A 20225-nucleotide genomic window follows, 5' to 3' on the forward strand; every position below is an offset into this window, starting at 1 on the left:
TAGTATTTCATGGAGCGTCACTTCTAACCAGCGACTCAATTTCCAGCAAATGAAGCATGCCAATAGAATGATGCTATAGAATTCAATGAACTTACCCGGAGCAGCTGGCCTGATAGAACAATGAAGTGGCCTTTTGAAGGTTTAATTAAAGTGCCAGCATGTGATATAATGCTTTTTGTGGATGAGGTAATGTTCCTTGGGATATAACATAGAATCTGAATCCCCATTCAATATATGGTGCTGTTTCTCTCACAGCCAAGATGCACAGATCTGGGACCAAGGGATGGGAATGAGTATGGCCTGCTTACTACTGCCCCTACTAATTAACTTGACAACATTTTACTTCCTGCCTCTGGAACCTGGGGCTCTGCTGGTTTAGAGAGATTGGTTCCAAAGGAAAGAGTGCTTTCATCAGAAAACACAACAATGCTGCCTTCTGATTGCAAGTGGAGACAAATCGGGCCATGTTGGGGTCTTTGTGCTGTGAACTAACACGCAAAGAAGGAAGTCAGTGTACTGGCTGGGTGATTTCACCGTCACAAGAAAATGAATAGCTACTGCTCACGGGCAGTAGGAAAGAAGACGGAGGGATTTAACTGAAATGCAGATAATTCTTGGGGCATCTTTTTAGTACTTCCAGTTTTGTGGTAACAGTAAATGGAAAACTAAACAGCCCAATACAGATAGGACTGTCAGTAGCATAGAATGTGCAGGAATGAAGACTGAGTTGCCCCATGACGTCAGGAACTACCCCGTGGAGTGGCTTGCTGAAGGAAAGGTAACATGAAATAAGTAGTGGAAGAAGGTGGTTATAAATATCAGTTACCAGCTGCAGCCACGTGATCAGCTTCAAACACAAGATCTATAGTAGTGATGGTATTTCTTCCTTGCTTTGATAAGAATATATATGTGTGTAAACACACATATCCATATATAAAAATCTGTCTAGGTTTTGGAACGCTCTTCCCGCAGATATCCTCCCGGTTTACTACCTGACAGCTGGATCTCCTTGGGGAAGAACCCTGCTATACTGCCAAAATTTTATTCTGTAAATCTTCCTTCTAGCTTTCTGCAAAGGGACCCGCATTTACGAGGGTGACTGTGCACTGAGAGGAAAGAAACACCCAGACATTTCAGGGATTACTGGACATTGGCTCTGAAACAATGGTAATTCCTGGGGACCCAAAATAACACCGTGGACCACATATTTCCATCCACATAGGAATTTATCTATAGATGTAAATCCCTTCACTTTGTTTCTTTTTTTTCCATTCTAAAATAAGATGTGTTAATAGTGGCTAACTTTATATCTCAATAGTTAATTCACAGGATATAAAAATGAGAGCGTGACTCCTCCAGAAGAGAAATAACCGTCAGTCATGGATGAATAAGGTCACATGTAGGACTCTGTATATCTTTTTTGGGAGAGGGATAATGTCCTCATCTGCTTGGGCTGCCACAAAAAAAGTACCATAGACTGGGTACTTAAAACAACAGAAATTTATTTCTCCCACTTCTGGAGGCCAAAAGTCCGAGATCTCCTCCTGACTTAGTACTATGTCCTCAGATGACTGAGAGAGAGCGGTCTCCAGTGTCTCTTCCTCTTTAGAACACAGATCCCATCATGAGGAACCAACCCTTCTGATACTATTTAATCCAATTATCTCCCAAAGGCCCACCTCCAAATACCATCACACTGGGGGTTAGGGCTTCCACATATGGATTTTGTGAGTACACAATTATTCAGTCCATAACAGATAGCACAGTTTTGTTTGTTTAATGGATAATTGTATTAGTTTGGTCAAAAGTATAATTTTGCTTTCTCTTTATGTAGAAGTTAAATACGGTCCTGACAAATGTACATGATTTCCAAGTTGGTAGAGTTTGCGTTCTGGTGGATTATAATACGTCAAGTTGGCTAAGGCTGGGAACCATTTTCCAGAATTTCCTTCCCTATGTGGTTCCTGGATAGAGTTGACCATGAAGAAAGGTGTTACACTTAGTCATCTCCATCAGTTGCAGTGACGGAGAGATGCAGAGGGTCAGCCTGCTGCAGCTGACCCTCGATCTCCACCGCTGCGTGTCCATCCCATCTTTCTTACTGCAGGCCTGCTGACGAAGGCTGGCTTCAAGCCCATCCACCAGAATCTTGGCCATGGACCAGTGGGGTAGCAGATAAATAGAGGCAACAATTTCAGCAGCATGATAATTTCCATAGACCTCTCCATAAGCTCCCAGTCACAGTCCTACTTCAGCTTCTCAGATTCTGTGCAAGTTCTGAATTGTCTACCTGCGCCAGTGCTGCTTCTTCCAATTCTCTACCTCTCCCTTCCAGAGCTTCACTACACAGCTCTTCCCAGATTTGTGTCCAATTGCATTCCTATAACCAGTCCCTCATTCTCATCACATTTTTTCTAACTGATGCATTTTGGTTATCTGCTAAACATTAGCAGAGTCTTCTATTGGAAGCCTGTTTAATAGAGAATGGCCCTGTCTGAAAAAGCACCCATCACCCTTGATCCCCTCACTCTGACTCTCCTTCACAGCTCTGAACACCACCTGACATAGTCTGTGTGTATGTATTTGTCTGCTTTGTTACTACTAAATCCCTGATGAACAGAGAGGGGGCTAGCACTGAATAGTTGCTTAATAAGTATTTGTTGAATGAATATTTGGGGAAACTGATTCAAATGCTGCTATATCATGATCAGAGTAACAGTAATTTGTCCTACAATGTATGTGAAATACTGAATTCATAATGTTCTAGATAAAGAAGAGGTAAGATATTTAAAAAGTAAAGAAGGAAATAGTGGAGGAAGAGTGGGATGGGGAGTAAAAAAGTGAAGAAAGAGAATAAGGGGAGAAAAGTAATTGGGGAGGGAGGGGAAGAAGAAGCAGGGAGGAGGAGAGAGAGGAGAAGGGGAGGAGGAGAGAGAGGAGAAATGGAAGAAGGAGAGAGAGGAGGCTCTCAATGAATGGCTGACACTGTACTAAGTGCTTTCTGCCATTTATCTTGAGACAAACCTGTGAGGCAAGTGTTATTATTCCCAGATTATACATGAAGCCACTAAAGCTCAGAGAATTAAAGGACTTGCTGAAGGTCTTTACAAAGTGATTGAGCTGAAATCCAAACACAGGGTGTCTGGCTTAAAAACTCGTATTCTTGCCATTATACCATGCCACCAGAGAAAGCAGACACATCATGAGAAGGAAAATGGAAATGCTGTTTAAAATCATATTAAAGTATTCCAGTTGGGTCTGAAATTATAGGTTTAACTTCTAAGCTTGACCAATTTGCTGAAGTACCAATTTAATACTCAGTCCTTTTATCTATGAATTAATACTTTGTATAAGTAGACAATTTTGGGATTTATAATCAATGTTTTATGCAATAGTTCTATGATCTTACTAAACATTTTCAATACCAACCCTTTATTATAGGCAAATGATGAGTTATAGCATTTAAGACATACATTTTAATTTTAAGCTAGCTTAAGGATATTACTATGCAAAGTAAGTTAAAACACTGGAGTAGCGATATTGACAAATAACTCTGTGTTAATCCCAGGAATAATATGCATGTGGTCTCTACACCAACCAAAACTGGACCTGGTGGGTCTCAGCCAGTGGCAATGCAGCCAGATATTTCAAATCAGCGGAGGCACTTCAGGGTTGTCTTCAAAGGTTGGGTCTTCCTCGCTTGGTATAATTTTGGGTTCAGGTCGTCTTCTGGGTGTGTGTTTTTTCTCTTGAACTATGTTAGTCACATCAGGGAATGAGTGCTTGCTAGGATCTACTTCTAGTTTCTCCATGTGCTTGCTTCTACAATAACAAAAACAAGACAAACAGAAACGGCTACTACATCCTTTAAAATTTCAAATAGATTCAACTCACCCATCCATTTATTCAGCAAACTTTGGCAAGTAATGTCCCTGGAGCATAGAAAGAGAGAGAGAGAGAGAGAGAGAGAGAATGTCCCTAGCGTCAAGAAGCTTAGAGCCTTGTAGATTCTGACCTGTGGAGAAGAAAAGTGCTTAAAAAAAAAAAAAAAGTCACTGGGCTTCTGCTAGTCCACAGGCAATTGGAGGAGATGTCACCTGTGAAACTTTACCTCCCTAAGAATTTGTATTTGATAACTGAAATGATACAGCAAGCAAAGCCCTACAGCCAAGATTAATAACTGAATCCTTCCACGGAGGTCTTATTCCTTAATGCAGCTCATCAGGCTTCTGAACCCTCCTGCTTCAGACAATCTAACTTGTAGGGGTTTGGCAGGGGCATCTACACGACAAGTTCAAGTGCATAGCTAAGTGCAGCCCCAGCAACCTCTCCTCCCACAAGAACCTGTGCCTTCTGCACTCACTCAGTTCTCTCGGCAATAGCAAGCATGAAACAGAAGAAGGGGGCACCTCGGTTGGCCAATGTTCCCAATATCATGGTCAGATAGAAAACTGTAGGTAATCAGGTCTCTGGACTGCATTCCCTGCAATTTTGATTCAATAAGACTGGAGTTGGGCCCGGTGGCCTGTATTTTTATAACATTCCCCCAAATTATATTGATAATCAGTCAAATTGTTTTGGAGTCACTGCACCATTCATTCAAATGTTCATTGAACAGATACATGTTAAATATCTATGATATTCCAGGTGCTGTATAGGCACCAGGGAAACCATGGTCTGTGCAAACAGACCTGGTTCCTGGTAATATCTAATAGCACAATGTGGCTTGAACATAGAATTTATGACACTGTCATATACCTGTTTCATTATGTGTCTGTTTTCACACAATACTTTATCTCTGATGCAAAGATTTTGTCTTTTTCATCTTTTATCCTAGGCAGATGGCTGTATTGAATAAATGTTGTTGAATAGGTGAAAAAACCATTTTTTTTCTATTGGGGAAATAATGAAATTATATAAGAAATTATCTCTGACCTAAAGAAAATCACAGTCAGTTGAATCCAGGAGCTCTAAACTGATGCCTTCAGACTAAGCTCATCCAGTGAACACCCTTTGTCAGGGCAGGAAGATTCCATTTTCTTTTGAAAGTGTCAGCTCTCTATTGTCTTTGCAACCATCTCCCTTCATTTCTGTAATCTGCCTAGCCCTTGAAGGCATTTGAGTTTTTGATCCTCCACACTATTTTGACTAATACACAAGGACCTGCTGAAGAAAAAATACAAAATATACAAAGAATATGAAATAGTATATTCAGAAGTCCAAACAGCATACCATAAACTCCATATGCCACAGGAAGGAGAAAAAATGGAAAGGGGCTTGTGTAGCCTCTGAAGGGATGAAAGAGGTGGGAATTCAAAGATGCCCTGAAAGATGTGAAGGAATGTGGGTGAGCAGTAAAGACAGAATTAATGCTCCAGAGAAATGAATGGTGCTGTGGTCATGTCCTGAACATACCTTCCTCTCAGATGCCTCGGGGCCACAGTATTCACTGAACCACCTGCCTTTAAAAGAATAGAGTTTTGTGGTGTCAGCTATGATGCTGCTTATTCTTTTCTGCATAGTCAGTCATCATAAGGTTGGTGGCTGACTGTGCAGAAAACAGTAAACATGGCAGACCAGAGATGACTATCTTTAGAAGGTAGGCCTGCAAGGTTGGGCATTGGCTGGTAAGCTGTTCCCTACAGCCACATGAAACTTTCCCTAAACAATAAGGGTAGCTCACTATGCCTTGCAATGTGCAATGTGTGCAGTCAATTTGGTTTATGCTTTCCTTCTGGGACTGCATAACATTGGCACCTGCTAGGCAGAGGGTGCCTACCACCGGCACCCAACAAAACCCTGAGCATTCAGTCTCTAATCAACTTCCCTGATGGACAACATTTCACATGTGTTGTTGCAACCCATTGCGGGAGGAATTAAGCATGTCTTGTGTGACTCCACAGGGAAAGGACCCTTAGAAGCTTGCACCTGGCTTTTTCTGGACTTAGGCTTTTGCTGATTTTGCCTCCTATTCTTTTGCTGCAACAAATCTTAGCCATGAGCGTAATTATATGCTGAGTCCTGTGAGTTCCTCTAATTAATCTCTGAACCTGGGGTCATCCTGGGGACCCTCGACACACTGTCTTTTGTTGAGCCCCATGCTAAGGCCTTTACTTGTGTCATCCAATCCTCAGACCCAGTGGGAGGACAAGAGGAATAGTCAGCCAAGGTCCCACAGATAAACACAGGCAGAACTAGCTGGGAACTGAATCCAAATCTCTGGTATTCACATCACCATACTGTTCCTCACAGAAAATGAGGCACCAAACACACAGCATAAAGAGGGGTTTTCTATTCTTGACATTTGGCACATAAGCTTATATCCATCAAAACAAACAGTTCTCCAGGTCAGCATGAATTGTGTTACAACACAGTAAACCCACAACCTGCTAGGCCCTCTTTCGTCTCATTTATTTCTTGGTAATCAAGAAACAAAGTTCGTTACTGCAAGTCAAGAGGCAGTAGAGCATCTAGGGTAGCTTGCAAGATCCTGGCTTCTACCTGCTAAGCTGTTGGCCCTTGTGAGTTACTCAGCCACTTTGTGCCTCAAAGACCTCATCTTTAAAATAGGGATGATGACAATGAACATAGGGCCTCTGTCAAGATCAAATGAGTTCATCCATGTAAAGGACACAGAGAAGTGCCAGAAACACAGCAGGCATTCCATAAGTGTCAGTGCCATGTAGGAAAAGGGTGGCATCAGTCAGTATGTACTAGGATATGGGTAAGAGTTGGTAATGCAATTCACTATGCTTTTCAGCACACATCTTTTAGGTGTGCAGTGCTGTAATCAGTGCCAGGAATTTAAAGATGAGTAAGACATGGTGTGTGCCCATAATCAAATGAGGAGGACACACATATACTTGGCTATTTTGCACCAGGGTGGCAAGGGCTCTGCAAGCAGGATAAACAAGTCAGGTTAAAGCACAAGGAGACAACATCACCAAGGCCTGGAAAGAATTACGATAGGAATCATAGAGTAAGGGAACTTGGCACCTGGCACTGGGGGCAGGGTGGGGGTGGTATTTTCCAAGATTTTGAGGAGGAAGAACATTCCAGAGAGGTAACACTGACAACAGGTAAGAAAATATTTGTTCTGCTTACTCTTAGCCTGATATCTGCAGAGAGTGAGGTGCCCAAGGTGGGGATGGGGGAAGGAGTGGGAGTGTCTGGCCCAGTCCAGTCAGGGTAGGGCCTGGGTGAGTGAGGGAAGCTTGGATGGCTGGGTAAGGTAATCTGTTGAGGAGGCTGCCTGGAGAAGTGTTTAAGGTAAGACGCTGAAAGTCTTCAGCTCTGCGGCAAGTGCTGGTGCCACAACTCTTGGGAACTGGGGCACCTCGCCCATCACATTTTTCTTTTCACTTTTAGATACTCAAGCAGTAAGGAGTGTGCTTATTTTTAGGAAAATTAGAGATGGATTTTTCAAGTAAGGGAATGATGTTTAGCAACCTATTTATTATATTTAGTGTCATGTAAATATAGTTAGAAAACAGAACACTGACACTACTTCTTGTTACTGTCCTGCTAAGTTTCCAATTTTTCTTTAATTGCTATTTGTCACAACAAGATAATTTACCTTCTCTTTCATTGGCTTCTCACAATTCATGTACCCGTTCATTCAATAAGTGTTTACTGAGTACCTACTATGCACCCAGGTTTGTGTGTGTCCTGGAGACTGAAAATGAAAAGCTGTCTTCCTATCCTCAATAACCTTACTAAGAAGATAAAATAATACTATTGTCATTAGGAAAAAGAGATGTGATATAGTCATTATTGTACTTAAAGAAGCTATATGATGTGTGCCCAAGTGAGACAATTTGACTGACCAAATTGACCCAGTTGTTTTGGTGAATTGAAAGGGATGTGTTGCCGTTTTTAATCATCTCTCAATATAAGTTGGGTATCCCTAACCTGAAGTTCCGAAATCCAGAATGCCCCCAAATCTAAACTTTTTTGAGCACTGACATAATGCTCAAAGGAAATGCTCAATGGAGCACTTCAGATTTTCCAGTTAGGAATGTTGAACTGGTATCATGCAAATATTCCACAATCTGAAAAAATCCAAAATAAAAGCAAGCCTGGTCCTAAGCATTTTGGATAAGGGATACTCAACCTGTATGTTCACAGTCTTATCTGATGCTCACACCATCACTGAGCCCCCCCATCCCTTCCCCTCCTCACTGATGCAGATGTGGGAGAAGGGAGAGGGGCAGGGGTCCATTAGAGGCTGAAGCTGAGGGTCAGGCTCAGGATTGGGGCAAGCACAGATATTTCATTTCTTATGTGGTGACTTTAATACTTTTTAAGCCTTTTTATTGAGTGCAATACATGTATAGAAAAGTGACCAAATCATAAGAGTGAAACTTTCATTAATTGAATGCACCGTGGATTAAGAAGCAGAACATTATCAGCATTCTAGGAGCTCCTACTTGCCCTTCCAGCCATGATGCCCCCACTGAAACCACCATCTTGGAGGCTACCATTTTGCCTACCAAGCCTTCCTTCTCACGGAGGGTGCTAGTATGAGGATTTGCTATTTGAAACTCCAGAGTTCATCTGTGACACTCAAGGAAAGGCCAATAGAATACAAAGATGCTGACCTGGGGTCTTAACTGCTAAGCTGGCGAACCACCTACAAAAGCACCTTCTTCCAGAATAATTGTTCTTTGAGGCAATAAAACATCCTACATTTTAAAGGTATTCTATTACTAGTAGCCAAATATATCCTGATACAAGTCAGGTCCAAATATCATCTATCAGTACATATAGAAACATAGGGAAAAGAATGCCAACTTCTCCCTGGGAACCAGGAATCCCATAACCTAATGTGAATCTTTACCTAGGTAAATTAGACCAGTTATGACTAAGTTTTTATAATTGTAGTTATCACTTAGTAGAGTTATTCAGTTGTACAAATAATTAATAATTATGTTAATAACAATAGCCACTGATATTGACATGGTACTTTTCAATTTTTTTTTCAGATGGCGTCTTGCTCTGTTGCCCAGGCTGGAGTGCAGTAGTGCAATCTTGGCTCACGGCAGCCTCCACCTCCTGTGTTCAAGTGATCCTCCCACCTCAGACTCCCAAGTAGCTGGGGCTACAGGTGCACACCACCATGTCTGGCTAATTTTTGCATTTTTAGTAGAAACGGGGTTTTGCCGAAAGTTGGCCAGGCTGGTCTTGAACTTCTGACCTCAGGTGATCCCACTGCCTTGGCCTCCCAAAGTGCTGTGAACTAAATCACAATAGAGGATTTCAATTACTCATGGATCTCTGGAGTCAGAAACAGTGAGCAGCTAAGCCCGGGGCACTTGAGGATCATAGTAATCTCCAAAATAAAGAGAAGAGGGGCCTTTTCTCTTTTGTTTTCCCCGCCTTAATGTCAGAGGACAGATGCCCATCACTGGTCTTACCCATCACCTGACCTTCAGAAACATCACCTCTAGAATCCAGTAAGACTAGCTGGAAGACAAAATCAATAGATTTATCATCATGGAAGTAAGCAAGAAAAAGAAAATGCCTAAAATCAATCACTAAGTGCAAAACACATCAGAGATTCATTCCTTTTATCAAAAAACATAAAGAAAGAACTTTTTCTGGTGTCCTAGTAAGCTAGCATATTTGGACCAAAGACTCCCACCTCCCACTGAAAACTTTCTTGAGATCATGAAAGACTTGATAAGATCACAAGGAACTACAAGGTCAGAAATCAAGGAAAGTGGGAACTCAGAAGGAGGAGCAGAGGCCTGAAGCCACCTTGCCCTGAGAGCAGTTGGGGAGCCCTTGAAGTTGTACTTTGGTCAATCTGACCTTATGGAGTCTGAAGACAGAGGCCAAGGCCCTGAACATGCCAGGTGGGCAGTCTAACGGGACACCCTCTCCATAGTAAGGGTGCAGTGCCAAAGAGCTTCTCTTGTTTTAAGAGTGAACGAGAAGTAAATGCCCACTGCTCACCTCCGCAAGGCACTTTGAGGAAAGCTGCTTCAGTGGGGCCGAGGAAAACTGAGTTGTCACCACAAGCTAGAAAGTTTATAGCAGTTTTTGGTTAAAAATCCTCAATCTTGAATTTAGATGAAAGTGGTTCCAAATTGGCAGTGTTTTTCTCTGCAGCACATGCCAATGTTCCCTGGCCAAGTACCTCCCAGGCCTCTAAGGAAGCACCAGACTATTTTCCTAGGCAGTGGAGTGTGAAGCAAGTTGCCTGTGCACTGGTTACCAACTTGCCGGAGTCCAGTAAAACAGAACACCCCCATATACAACAGGCTGCATGAAGCAGATTTATTCCTTATAGACAGGCAGCAGAGAACAACAGAAACCATAGGTGCATTGGGGGCTGCACCCCAAAGCTCAGGAAAGCTGCCTGGGAAGCAGATGGCATCTCTTCTGCACATGCCCCACTTGTACCCCAGCACAGGGACCCCAGGAAGCAGCCCGTCCTGGATTGTATACCCCTGGACCACATGATCACTGGGATGAAGTTTTGAAGGACATATGTTTCCGGAGTGGGGAAGGCGACTGAAACAGAACTGAGGCTATTTCAGCCAGCTCCCTCTTATCTCAAGATGTTGTATTCCCAGCACATTCCACAATTATTCTTGTGAACTACAACTAAGAAAGTAGGGGGAAAGGGTTGGTCCAAGGTCACTCAGAGAACTGTTCTATATGCAGTAGCTCACAGTAAAAAATAAACAACTAGGCCAGGCATAGTGGCTCATGCCTGTAATCCCAGCACTTTGGGAGTCTGAGGCGGAAGGATCACTTGAGGTCAGGAGTTTGAGACCAGCCTGGCCAACATGACAAAAACCTGTCTCTACTAAAAATACCAAAAAATTAGCTGGGCATGGTGGCACGTGCCTGTGGGTCCCAGCTATTCAGGAGGCTGAGGCACAATAATCGCTTGAACCTGGAGGCGGAGATTGCAGTGAGCCAAGATCATGCCATCGCATTCCAGCCTGGGCAACAAAGGAGAAACTCTGTCTCAAAAAAACAAATAAATGAACAAAAAAAAAAAGATGACTACTCAAGGGGGAAAAAAAAAAAAAAAAACAACCCACAAGAACCAATAGAATTAACAAGAACAGAAATAGAAATATAAAAACTTCAGATATTGGAATATGAAAACATGAACTATAAAACCACTACAATTACTATGTTTAAATAACATGTCTCAGACTTCCTAGGAAAAGATGGAAAGCTTCCCTCTGGACTCAGCAGAACAACAAAGATGCTGCCCTCACTCCACTACTCACCACTATCCCGGAGCCTTTCCCTGTGCAGTAAGGTATGAAGAGGAAATAAAAGAGAGAAGGATCAATCGGAAAGCAAGAAAGCAAGCAAGCAAGCTGCCATTCTTTGCAGGCATATAGAAAATCTAAAAGAACCCACAGATATGTTAATAAAATAATGAGAGAGATTAGTAAAGTTGCTGGCTACAAAATCAAACACAAAAGTAGACTACTTAGTGGCGATGGTTGCACAACATTGTGAATATACTAAATGCCACCGAATTGTACACTTTTAAATTATTACAATGGTAAATTTGAGGTAATGTGTATTTTACCACAATGGAAAAGTACATTGCAATCTATATGCCAGCAGCAGAGAAAAAAATAAAATAAATAATACATTTGTGATAGCATCAAAATATCATACACCTAAAAATTAATAAAACATTGGTATACTTATGGAAAAGTTATAAAGAGATATCAAATAAGATTGAAGAAAGGACAGAGAGATATTATACTATAAGAACTGTTCTCCCTAAATTGATCTATGTGGTCAATACAATTCCAAAGAAAATCCCAATACATACCTGTGTGTGTGTGTTTGTGTGTGAGTAAAACTTCCTTAGTTGATTCTGAAATATATATGTAAGTGCAAAGGGATAAAATTAGCCAACTCACTCTTCAAGAAGAACAAGGTGAGAGGATACTTCCTGCCAGTTATAAAACTCATTATAAGACTATGGAAATTAAGGAAGTAGAGCAGAATAGAGACCAGAGGCAAACCCATACAGATGTGGACACCTGGTCTATGACAGAGGTGGCCTTGGTAACTAATGTAGACAGAATAACCATTTTAATAAGAGACACAGGGACAGTAGGGTGTCCACACTGGGAAAAATTAAATTGTCATACTTTAAACATGTTAAATTGTCATACTTTAAACATGTTAAATTGTCATACTTTAAACATGTTAAATTGTCATACTTTAAACAAACTTAATTCCTGATGGATTAGATGTTTCCTCAAATTATACCTAAATGTGAAAGGCAAAAGTATAAAGCCTTACAACATAAAGGACTACCTTTATGACCTCAGGGCAGGATAGAATTTCTACAACAGAACAAACATAAAATAATTAACCATAAAAAAGTTTAATAATTTTAATTATTTTAAAATCAAAATCTTCTGTTCATCAAATGACACCAGGAAGAGATTAAGAAGGCAAGCCTGGCCGGGTGCGGTGGCACACATCTGTAATCCCAGCACTTTGGGAAGCCAAGGCAGGCGGATCACAGGAGGTTAGGAGTTTGAAACCAGCCTGGCCAACATTACGAAACCTCATCTCTACTAAAAATATAAAAATTAACCAGGCATGGTGGCAGGCACCAGTAGTCCTAGCTACTTGGGAGGCTGAGGCAGGAGAATCGCTTGAATCTGGGAGGCAGAGGTTGTAGTGAGCCGAGATCCTGCCACTGTACTCCAGCCTCCTGCTACTGCACTTGATAAGAGCGAGACTCTGCCTCAAAAAAATAAAAAATAAAAAATAAATAAATTAAATAAAAAAAAAAAAAAAAAAAAAACAAGAAAGAAGAAGAAGAAGAAGAAGACAAGTCTGAGGTTGTATAATCCTGGTTCTACCACTTACCGGCTTTGACATCTTGGGCAAATGCCATCTCTCAATCTCAGTAAATTATAAATAATAGTATTTATCTGCAGTTTTATTCTTGAAGATGAAAGACAGACAACACATAACATTATGTAGCAGAGTCAGCACTCAATAAATCCCTTCATTTGGAGGAATTTGTGCATCTTCTTTCATTTTACAGTGTTAAGGGTACAAGAGGTCACTGAGTGTTACCCTCCAGTCCTGATGAATAAAACCCTACCCCAGTTTCTCTTCCCCCTCCATTCACTTTCTCCCCAGCATGAGAAACAAACCACTCTGCCAAGAGAGGGTCAAGGGGCCTCTTGTGGCCCTCCCGGTGGACCGCTGCATCCATAGTCCTTTGCCTAAAACCAACAATCCTGCCTGATCTCAGTTCCCGTGAGCAGCTGGAACGGGCAGCTGCTTGGTTAATGCGGTTGCCTGGCCTGAGGCTGGGATAACGCGCACAATAGAGTTTGCCAGTGATGAAGGAGCACCACACAACTACCTTCCCACAGGCATTTTATATGTGATTGTGGTGTGATCATTTCTCAGTCATCAAAATGAAAAAGAAAGGCTTCGCAAAAATACCACAGGAGGGACTGCTATGAAGAATCGTGCTAAGACATCTTGAATCCTCAAGTGTAATCACAGTAATGATAGTTTTCCTGGGGTCTGAAAACCAGCTCCGAACTGTTTGCAATGATTTGACTTTCCATTGCTGATTCCTCACAAATTAGATTCAGACTCTCTCCATGTGTTGATGCTGCTGGGGGTTAATTATGACTGTGAATATTCATAATAGACATAATACCCGTGAATCTTGTCTGTGCAATGGAAATCACTAAGCTGGGAAATAGAGTGGATTTCCAAGGTTAAAAACAGCAACCCGTTTTTCAGTAGGAATTCAATTGCATACCTGTTGTTCAAACAAACCCCATGTTTAAAAATCTCTACCAAAGTTCAGCAGTTGTCTTTGAACATACCAGTGCCTGAGTGCTTTATTATGCAACACATAAATATAGCTCTTGTTCAGGTATTTTTATGATGGTAATTCTAGCATATACATTTGTATCACAAAGATAGTTTGCCTTACTTCAAAATAGATTTTACCATCTGGATGATAAGAGTCTGAAAATCATAAGAAGCAGAAGGACAGTTGGAAGAACTGGGATCTCATTCTAGAGAAGAACTGAGAAAGGGGAGAGCTTTGTGCAAATTACTTTATGGGATGTCATTGCTTAAGGGAGATTGGCTTGGTTTTGACCGTCTCCAGGAAGCAGAGCCTGGACCTTCACTTAGGAATCAAAGAGAGACAGAGAGAGGCTGTCTAACAGTAGAGGATACCAAGAAGGGAATGAATACTGTCTTAAGAGGATGAGGGTCCTGTTGGGAAAGGAATTTAAGCAAAGGCCAGAAAATGACCAACAGTCAGGAGATTGACAGGAGGGGCCCTAGTGCCGTTGAGAGTTGAGGCGTCTGTGGAGTGACACACAGATCTTAAAAGGGAGGCAGTGACAGCAACGGTACCAGCGAGGTTGTCCCAGCATGTCACGGCTACATGACCTTCAGTACATTCTAAGTTTCTCCCTCCCTCAGCTCCCCTAACTGGAAATTGAGCATAAAAATTACGAGGATTAAATGTGTGAATATGGGTAAACCACACAGAATAGCACCTGACACGAAGCAAGCACTTGGTAAATGTTAGCCGTCATTGGTGTTGACATTACCAGTCATGTTATACCATGATGACACATTGGGACCTGTATATACACAGATTTGATTTTAGGGATCAGGAGCCCTACAAAGCAAGAGTCTATGGTTTGGGAAACAAACATTAACATTCATGGTATGAATCATCTCAGAACTTTAAATAATTGTATAATTTTGGAAGCTGCATTCCAACCAACAAATGACAATGAAGAGAACAATATCATACAGCTAAGGACAGACTGGGCGGGTGGTACCTTGTATTTATGTGTTCTCTGCTCCTGTCCAAGGTACTTTTCACAGATGTGAATGCTCGTTGACCACCTGTGATTACTTCTCCTACCTAAAATAAAAATGAAACACACACCACGTGGTGCATTACTTCTTGATGTACCTTTAAAAACATACATATATGTAATTTAAAAGATACTAAAACATTTTAATTTTTTTTTCTACATATTCCATGAAAGACTCAATCTTGAAGCTCTTACATGCAGTGTAGAGAAGGTTACATCACGAATTGTATCTATCATAATAGTCTTGCAAAGCCACAAGCTATCTACAACTGTCAAAGGCCAAGCAGGAGATATGGTGAATTAATGTATTTAACAAATATTATCTAAGAGACAACAACATGCCAGATACTTTTGTGGGGTGTTGGGGATACAGATGTGATGGAAACACTGCCTTTGAGGTGCTCCTAGTGAAATGTGGAAAGCACTCTGAGATGGGAGCTTGAATCCTCATTCTCCCAGCTCACTGGGCCCTGGTTTCTTCCTCTGTAAAATGAAGGAATTGGTTTATGATCTGAAAGGCCCCTTTTTTGGTCTAAAAAATCCTATAATTCTAACATTTTTAAACTAAATAAGCTCAGTGCTAAGCATGTTGAAGTCTCAATAAGTAAAATGATTCCATTCAACAAATGTACTACAAAAATTATTCAGACCCAATACCTCCTCTCAAGAAACTCCTGAGATATCAGAGAAGGGAAGGAAAAGAGAACCGGCTGCTACTTGTCAGACTCCAATGGTGTGCTAGGCACACACCTACCAATATCAACACTGTATTTTATTTAATTTCCCCACCCCTAAACATTCCTATGAGACAGGGATTGCTAGCAGGAGGAGAGAAGTTTAAAAACTCTCTTCTCATGTGCCTGGGTCCATTGACCAATATGGCATCTGCCCTTTGTTTTTAAGTAGAGTGACCTTGAGTGGGTGTCCATTCCCCTCTCCACCCTCACCAGGCCCTTCTCTATGGCAGGGGAATGACTCATTCACCTGCCACGCCTCTCTGATGGGCAGGGTCATTGATCTCAAGGGTGAGGGCTATCTGCCTTTCTCTGTTCTGCCTGAGACTTGGTGTGCTGCACATCTGTGATCCAGGCTCACGCAAATGATTAGGGAAAAGACTAGGCTTGGACTTCAAGGGTCTGTCATCATCTGCCTCCCATCTACTGGCTCAGGCATGTATCTCAATTTACAGTATATATTTGGGAAGGGCATTGGAAGCCCCAATTTCGCCTTAACACTAAGCCACATTCTCCTATCTAAGCTTTACTATACTGAAGTGTTGGTCACTTAATCATATTAATACATGGGTAATTTGTTTCTTATTTAATTAGAGATTCTTGGTTCTAGGCTCTAGTAAACCCCCAAAGCCTAGCCCATTGTTTATCATCTGTATGCTTCAATAAATAAATTATAAATGAACCAATGAAGAAATGATTCCCAGTCTGAGACTGCAGCATCAAACTCGGGGAGGTTTGGGCTCTGATGGATGCCCACACCTAGATGGCAGTCCTCCTGTGTCAACATCATACAGTGGTGCCAGACTAGTTTTTTTACATGGTGCAGTTGTATAATTTTCAATTATATTTTGTAAAAATGCAACACGTGTATGTATGTGTGATGTCGTGCAGCTCCCTTTCACTGCAGACCATGAACATAAGAAGTATATCTTCCTCTTCCCATGGGTCTCATGGGAGGGTGTATATGTGATGTGGAAAGATCTTCAGCTCCACCCTTTCAATATAAGTTTTGAACACTAGACTGGGAGAGAATAATCACAAGTGGTTTATGTGATGGTAAGACTTTTACTGAAGCTCCAGAAGAAAAAAATAATGAATGCTGCTAAAAACTTTAAATACCAAGGCTAGAAGGGTTTGTTCAGAAATGTTTCAAAAGCGATGCAGTCCACATTACAAAAACTCATAGAAGAATGCTATGGAAGAATTGGCAACTAAAGCTACCAAAACAATGTTTACTGAATAATTAAAGAAGGTGACTCACAGAAAGGTTTGCCCAACGGAGCAGGTTTGTATTATCAAACATGGTTTATTTTGGAGTAGGCTAAGTCTAAAATGTTGTATTTTCTAGGTTTTAAAATACACTTAATGTAATTGTATTGCTTTCCATTAATTTTTTGCTGACCAATGTTATATTTGTGGATGTTACTGTGGCAGGGTATGAATGTCTGTATGGTTTAAATATGAGAACAACTGGTTTTCTTCTTTTTCTTTAACTGAATGAGTGGGATGAATCTAAATATTTCCTGATATCCTGCCCTTCTCTTAAGGGAATGAAAACACTTTTCAGTTGCTGCTGATTCCAGTTATAGTTAACCAAATCAGATGTCAATTATAAATGTAAAAAACAGAATTGGGAAGGTATTTCTTAATGTTTTATGGAGATTAAAAAGAGACTCTCCTTAGATTTAGAGAAGGAGAGAGAGAATGCGGGGAAGGGCCTCCTCCTGGCAGTATCCCAGGGAGGCAGCAAGACCTCCGAGAGATGTGCCTGTGTAATACATGTGGAGCAGTGCTGTCCAGCAAAATGTTCTGCAATTCTGTTTTTCAATATTTCCTACTATCTCAATATTTCTGGTGGAAATGCTCTGTGCTATCCAACGCAATAGCTACCAGCTGCCTGTTGCTACTAAGCACTTAAAATGTGGTTAGTGCAATGTAGAAACTAAAGTTTTGCTTTTATTAAATTTTAATTAATTTGAATGTATGTTTATTTAGCAAGAGATATAGGAACATAACCACAGTCAGCTTCAAACCCGTGTGTGTTGGTCATGTGATGGGCTACTGGGATTCTTCTTCAGGTGTGAACGACCTTGTCCGTACCAACTACCCGTAATTCATCTGTGGTCTAGACCACACGGTCTTTTCTGTTCTGGAACTCTCTGCTCCTTCCTTACCATGCCTGGGACCTGGAACTCTCATGTGAGTGTGAGAACTTGGGGGTCTACAATCCAATCTCTCTGATCAATGTGAGATCTGGAGGATACTCCCCTGTGCCTGATTTGGCCAATTGAAAAGACTCAAGTCAGCCAGGGAGCTCACTGAGATGTTGACTGAGACCTTTGTCGGGCTTGCGTCACAGCTCAACTTCTCCCTTTCCCCACTCTTGGCTTCTTCCCTCCCTTTCCGGGTGTTGACCCCCAGGACACTTCTTAACACACATTTTGCATGCTCATCTGCATTTCAGAATCTGCTTCCCAAGGAGCAGTGGCACCTTAGCACCTTTTAAACTTCTTAATATTTTAATTCCTTTAAATGAAGTCAATGTTAGTTAAAATTCATTAAAATATCAGCTTAAAAAAAAGAAAGCTCTTGAACCCAAAGCACAAGTTTTGTATAGCTTTACATTTCAATACATGCACCAATGAGAATGGGAACATATGCATAATTAGAGTCTTAAAACACCCCATTTCTAACACTGTTATTTGTCACATAATAAGCACAAAGACTCTGTGTTTATGGAAATGCAAATAGAATCACAAATTTGGAACTTTTATTCACAGGGAATTTGCTGTGCACCAGAATCTAAATGTGTTTCTTCTTTTAAAAGGTATTTTCAGCTCATTTAGTTTCAAAGATTGTTTTAAGTTTAAAAGTTAGAAGGAATTAAGGAGTCAGCTGTAAATAAAATATTAACACAAACATTCATAATAACACTGAAATTCATCTTAATGCCAACATACATAATAACACTGAAATTCATCTTAACGTCAACGTTCATATTAATAGTAGGTTACCTTTTCTGATAAGATCGAATTTGCCCAAGCAGAGGTCTATAGGTTCAGTGTTCCAAGGTTTTGCAATCCTAACATTTGGTTTCCCACTGTACCTGCAGTCCCGGGTTGCTCTGCCTCGAGGAAGCAATGCTCATTAACATCAAATATCGTCTTATTCATTTGTGCTAAATGTGTTTAGGAATGACTAATGGAAAAGTTGTAAGGGCCAAAATATGTTTAGTAAATTAGATAATGTGAGACTAACGGTTTCCTGAATCCACAGAGAGAAATGTAATCAACTACTTGAAAATTCAATTGTGGGATAGGCATAAAGGAACAAATTAACATTTTAATAATGTTACATTATTTTAACTCTCATAGAGCCATGCAATTGAAAGTTGGGAGTGAACATGGAGGCAGTAATAGAGTTCACTTTTCTACAGAATACAAAAGTCCATTCTGAGGCTTTTCTGATGCATGACTTTCCAACTTTTACTTACATAGTACCTGGGTTGAAGTTTCATTACATCCCGAGGCAGTACGTGCATTGAGATGATCTACATCAACTATAAAAGTTACTCATACCAAGAAACATAGACTATGTGAGCTGTGTAAAAATACAGTAAACGGATGCAACGAAGCTACTTAGCTCTGAATCCTTATACTTTGGGTTGAACCATAAAAATTGCCAATATCTATGTTTGATCCATGAAAAATGATTTCTTATGGTTTAACTTAATATTTAAGTGAATTTAAATAAAAATGAGCAAACAATAACTCCGTTTCAGATGAAGACATGCTACTGGTAAATTAAGAGGGAATGAACAAAGGACATGAATGCAATCAGGAATACTTGTTAAGAAAGAAAACATAAATCAATCAACTTTAACTTTTTCCTGTGAGTTTAACCTGGCTTCTTAAATAAAAGTATACATGAAAATCACAGTAAATTTCTCTTTCTCTTGGAGATTTCACTTTCTCCCACAGTTTCAACTATTACCTCCATTAAATCTGCTCCAAGAAATTTTACTGAGCATCTGTTATATGCCAAGCATAGGACTGAGAGGCAGATATGGAATGAGAGATTAAAAATTATTCCTGATCATCTCATGAGGGAGAAAGATACATAAACAGTTAAAATACATTGAAAAAAGTACAATTGCTAGATATATGCATAGACTACTATGGAAGCCCAAGGGAGGGAGCCATGCTAGAAAGGATAGAGAGCAGAAATCAAATAAGGTATTGTAATCTGTTCTCACACTGCTATAAAGAAATACCTGAGACTGGGTAATATATAAATAAAAGAGGTTTAATTGACTCACAGCTGTGCAGACTACATAGGAAACATGATGGCATCAGCTTCTGGGACGGCCTCAGGAAACTTACAATCATGGCAGAAGGTGAAGGGGAAGCAGGCATATCTCATATGGCAGGAGGAGGAGCAAGAGAGAGGGGAAGGAGGTGCCACACACTTTTAGACCACCAGATCTCAAGAGAACTCTATCACGCAGCACTAGGGGGATGGTGCTAAACCATTATAAACCGACCCCATGATCCAACTGTCTCCCACCAGGCCCCACCTCCAGCACTGGGCATTACATTTCAACATGAGATTT

The 20225-nt window shown here is 40.8% G+C and overlaps 1 protein-coding gene across 8 annotated transcripts in view; it reads right to left on the bottom strand.

Annotated features, from left to right (window-relative positions):
* Nucleotides 1-1761: 1761 nt before the first annotated feature.
* The window catches only part of LRRC6 (leucine rich repeat containing 6), a 94855-nt gene continuing 76391 nt past the window's right edge, over nt 1762-20225 (bottom strand). For all 8 annotated transcript variants that reach the window (XM_025393939.1, XM_025393938.1, XM_025393940.1 and 5 more), the window contains 2 exons: nt 14841-14926; nt 1762-3822 (listed from right to left, as the gene is read on the bottom strand). In XM_025393939.1, the coding sequence (XP_025249724.1) occupies nt 3648-3822; nt 14841-14926 (261 nt within the window). In that variant the 3' untranslated portion in view covers nt 1762-3647. The remainder of the gene's footprint in view (nt 3823-14840; nt 14927-20225) is intronic.

This window comes from Theropithecus gelada, chromosome 8 (assembly GCF_003255815.1).
Source record: "Theropithecus gelada isolate Dixy chromosome 8, Tgel_1.0, whole genome shotgun sequence".
NCBI lineage: Eukaryota > Metazoa > Chordata > Mammalia > Primates > Cercopithecidae > Theropithecus > Theropithecus gelada.